At 40.9% G+C, this 4,129-nt stretch overlaps 1 protein-coding gene across 1 annotated transcript; it reads right to left on the bottom strand.

Annotated features, from left to right (window-relative positions):
- Positions 1 to 484: 484 nt before the first annotated feature.
- LOC135489667 (uncharacterized) lies at positions 485 to 3,911 on the bottom strand. The gene is made up of 3 exons (XM_064775120.1): positions 3,865 to 3,911; positions 778 to 1,032; positions 485 to 543 (listed from the first exon to the last, which is right to left on the bottom strand). The coding sequence occupies exons 1-3, from the start codon at positions 3,899 to 3,901 to the stop codon at positions 533 to 535; spliced, it is 303 nt and encodes a 100-aa protein (XP_064631190.1). The 5' UTR covers positions 3,902 to 3,911; the 3' UTR covers positions 485 to 532.
- Positions 3,912 to 4,129: the final 218 nt, after the last annotated feature.

The raw sequence follows: 4,129 nt of genomic DNA, 5'->3' as shown, positions 1-4,129 counted from the left end.
TCAACACACAAAACCTAGCAAAAACGAAAGCAACCTTGAAAGATTGGCCAAAGAAATAACTTGGGTGGCATATTATGTGTGGTCTTTAGATGCAGAGAAAGAATTAAATTTGTATAGGTTTTTGAATGTGACTCCTGGTGGCAAGGTAGGGAATCACCTCAGACACGAATTTCAAATCATAGAAACCATACATCAATTGCGCGCTAAATTTCAGTGGGATAATAAGGCAACATATTTAAAGTAAATGTGAGATAGAATAATGGGTCTGTCAGATGAGACTATTTGCCTAGGATCCTTGTAACTAAGCGTATAAAAGCACAAATAAAAGATCACACACAGCAGGTTGACATTCAAGACAGTAGCCAATAACAAACTCTAGCAAAATCCCCACATGAGGTTACCAGGCCATAATACTGACACTGGTGAAATTATCTTCTGAACATTCAGCCGTAAAATTAAAACTGGAAGACTGGAAACACAACACCAATTCTGTCTGACACAAGACAACAGCAGGACTTCACCAGCAACCAGATCATGATGAACCTGAAATGGATATCAAGATTATGTAAATCAATTCAAACATTGTAGGAGAGCAAGAAAATATCTTCGCCTAATGAACTTATAACTAGACAAAATGTCCTGAAAGAGGCACCACCACTCTGAGGGTTGTGACAATCCTTGCACACTGGTTAGTTTCTGTCGGTGTCATAACTGCAAACAGGGATAATGGAAGGCATGTGGCAGGTTTCCCTGTTTGTATTCAATCAGACTACTCACTCTTTTGCTTGTCATTGAATTCCTTCTTCACCACTTTGTCAACATCAGAGCCCCAGTGCCATGACGGGGCATCACCACTGGACCACTGGATCAAATATTGTATTTTCCCCTTAAACTTCCGCTTTCCAAACGCCTGAAGCATGACCACGGTGTGGTGGCCATCCTCATCCTCACAGGCCATCTCCTCCTCTTCCATGTTGTCCCCTCCTCCGAGTGATGAAGCAAGCATCTGGGCTTCCTCCTCACTTAAACCACCTGTCAACAAGAAGAACGCAAAATAAAGACATGGCCCTTTTAACCCTTAAAGCGCCGAATTAACAAAATCATATTACCCCTGAGCGCCGAATTAACCGAGCATTTTTGAAAATGATTAATAACAACGTTATTTTTGTTACAAACACCATGGAATGTACTGATGATTTTATACAAATGGTAATTCCCGTCGATTTTTGTGACATTTCCCGCCAAAATTTACTAATTAGGGGTTAATTAGTGCAAATACCCATAATCAACAAAAATATGGCCAGAACATACCTCCATCAGCTTTTTATACCTCCCTTGGTATTTTAATATGAAGTCTGGTCTAAATACATCGTTTCCATCCGATTCCTGGTCGAAGCATCCGTCTAATTAGTCGTAGCAGCGCTAATTACTCCTGATGACGTCATTCCCGCGAAAATGGGGCTTCAAGTTTTTGATAAAATACTCAAAAGCTTGTATAGACTCTTGAAATTTGTTCGATGCCATTTTGTGCTAAGCATCACTGTCGAAGTACCAAAGAGCGTACATGCACACTCACTGCCATCTCTTAGCAGACAGGTGGAACTAAATGTCTGCTGTCGACGATCGTCGCCTCTGGCGCTTTCCCCCTTATGTCGACGATCGTCGCCTCTGGCGCTTTAAGGGTTAAACAGAAAAACAATAATGCACTGGCATCTTGCCTAACAGTGCTGGATCTCACTTGTGTCACTAGGGTACCAGTATGATTGGTTCATCAATTGAAGTGTATGCAATAATGTATGCAAGGGTTGTGATGTAACGATAACACGGTACAGAAATACAGGTTTAAATGTTGCAAGATTTCCCATGATGCCAAGATTTCCGATAAAAGATCTGCACACGTACCTTCTACAAGACTTTTAATGACTGAATTTCCTAAAAAATGAAATGGCCAGGGCCATTGTGCTCACCTCATGTGGAGGAAAGATGGATAAAGAGCATGGTATTGTGTCATGTAGTGTTAGGTTTGATGTAGGTCCAAGCAATTACAATTTCCCCAAAATGGCCAATTTACAGTACATTCGACCTCTGTGACCTTGAAAAGTAGGTCAAATCAAAGAAGACCTGGGTGACACATTGAATGGTGATTAGAATTAGATGTACCTATGATATAAAATTGGTGCCAATCGGGCAAGTCATTACTAGGAATAATGGCATTTTGAAGAATTTAGGATTTGGCCCCCTCCCTGGAGGCCAAACGGCAAATCAGATCGCACCAAACTTCGGTACCTGAGATCACCTGACCAAGGGGTACATGTGTACTTAATTTGTGATCAATAGTCATTGCAGTTAAGAAACGTGCCATAGTTACGGCCTGACAGCCAATTTACGCCATTTGACCTCTGTGACCTTGACAAGAAGGTCAAATTAAAAACCTGTGTGACATATACTGTATGGTGGTTAGATGTACCCATGATATCAAATTGGTGGCAATCGGGCAAGAAGTTAAGGAATAATCACATTTTTAAGGTTTTTGGATTTTGCCCCCTGGTGGTCAAGTGGTGAATCATATTGGACCAAACTTCGGTCCCTGAGATCACCTGACTAAGGGGTAAATGTGTACCAAATTTGGTATCAATAGTCATTGCAGTTTAGAAACGTGCCATCGTTACATCCTAACGGCCAATTTACACCATTTGACCTCTGTGACCTTGAAAAGGAGGTCAAAGGATATATGATGCACCTTTGCTAGAAGTACCTACCATATTTTTTTCAAAATTTCCCGACTACTATTAAGGGAGATATTGCATATTTTCACTTTTAACGTTTGGCCCCCTGGTGGCCAAACCATGAAACGAATCGGACCGAAACTTGGTCTCCAAGGTGTCATTACATAAGGGTACATGTCTACCAAGTTTCAACTCAATAGCTCTAACAGTTACGAAACGTGCCCTGCTAACGGACGACGGACGACGACGACGACGACGACGACGACGACGACGACGACGACGACGACGACGGACGACGGACGCCACGGTATGGGATAAGCTCACCTCTGCTAAGAGGTGAGCTAATAAACAAGAATGATAATGAAAATGACACAGAAAAATAAAAACAACGCCATGGCACATGCATCCTCTTGCAAACAGGGCCTACAACATGACTTCTCCTTACACACGTTTCCGATGAGGGAGTACGTATGTATCGAGTGAATGACCTGATATGTCTGAATTGGAAGTTCAGGGGTTTTCGAATTTGTTATCTACATGTAATTCAATGATTTTAGAATGTTTTTAAATATGTAATTTTCCCCTGATAAATTTTTCTTTCATTCCAGTGTGTTAGTCATGTAATGATTGCATATTCTAGACTATACAACAACATTTAGGGGAGAAGGGCAGCTTCAAAAATATTTCCCCATGGTGAACATTGGGGTATTTCCTGTGGTCTTCATATCAGATCATACATTTGAAGTGCCACAAAATCCCAACTTTTGTCAAAAAGAAGGATGGCAGGACAACCTCAACTCGAACAGCCATTTGACCAGCTCGCCTAATTCCTTCAGCTGAACTTAAAACAACCCTACAGTTATAGAGAAAAAGGAACTACATGTAAGACATATAAACAAAAGAAGAGTGTCAAACATGCGCCACCTATCAACTCTTCTCCAGAGGTCGAACAACCAATTTGCCAGTCTTTCGACAGCAGAGCTTTTCTTCTAGTATTCTCTAACAACTTACATTAATACCACTGCCAATACAATTTCAGAGCAAATTATGTCTAGGTAATGAAAAACTCTCAATCCAAAACATCTTTAATAGTGTTCAGATTCAGCAGTACAAATTGAGCAAAATTACTTTACTTTACCTCCCAGTTCCATATCAGCATGATCAAGCTCAGCCATTGATGATATCTCTTCCGGGCAAGAGGCGCTGGCAGAAGTTGTGGTCATTCCCTCTTCTGTAAGACAAGAACACATTGACATTTGAATTGATTAAAACACATTTCCTTTAATGACTGGTGCTGCCACCAAAAAGCTAGTCGCGAAGTGACAAACTAGGTACTGAAAATGTCATGGAGATCTTTCAGGGCCATTTCCATCCAGAAATAGGCCTATATTTATAATAAATAC

Source organism: Lineus longissimus, chromosome 6 (assembly GCF_910592395.1).
Source record: "Lineus longissimus chromosome 6, tnLinLong1.2, whole genome shotgun sequence".
In the NCBI taxonomy this organism is placed as follows: domain Eukaryota; kingdom Metazoa; phylum Nemertea; class Pilidiophora; order Heteronemertea; family Lineidae; genus Lineus; species Lineus longissimus.
This window is presented reverse-complemented; position numbering and strand designations above follow the sequence as displayed.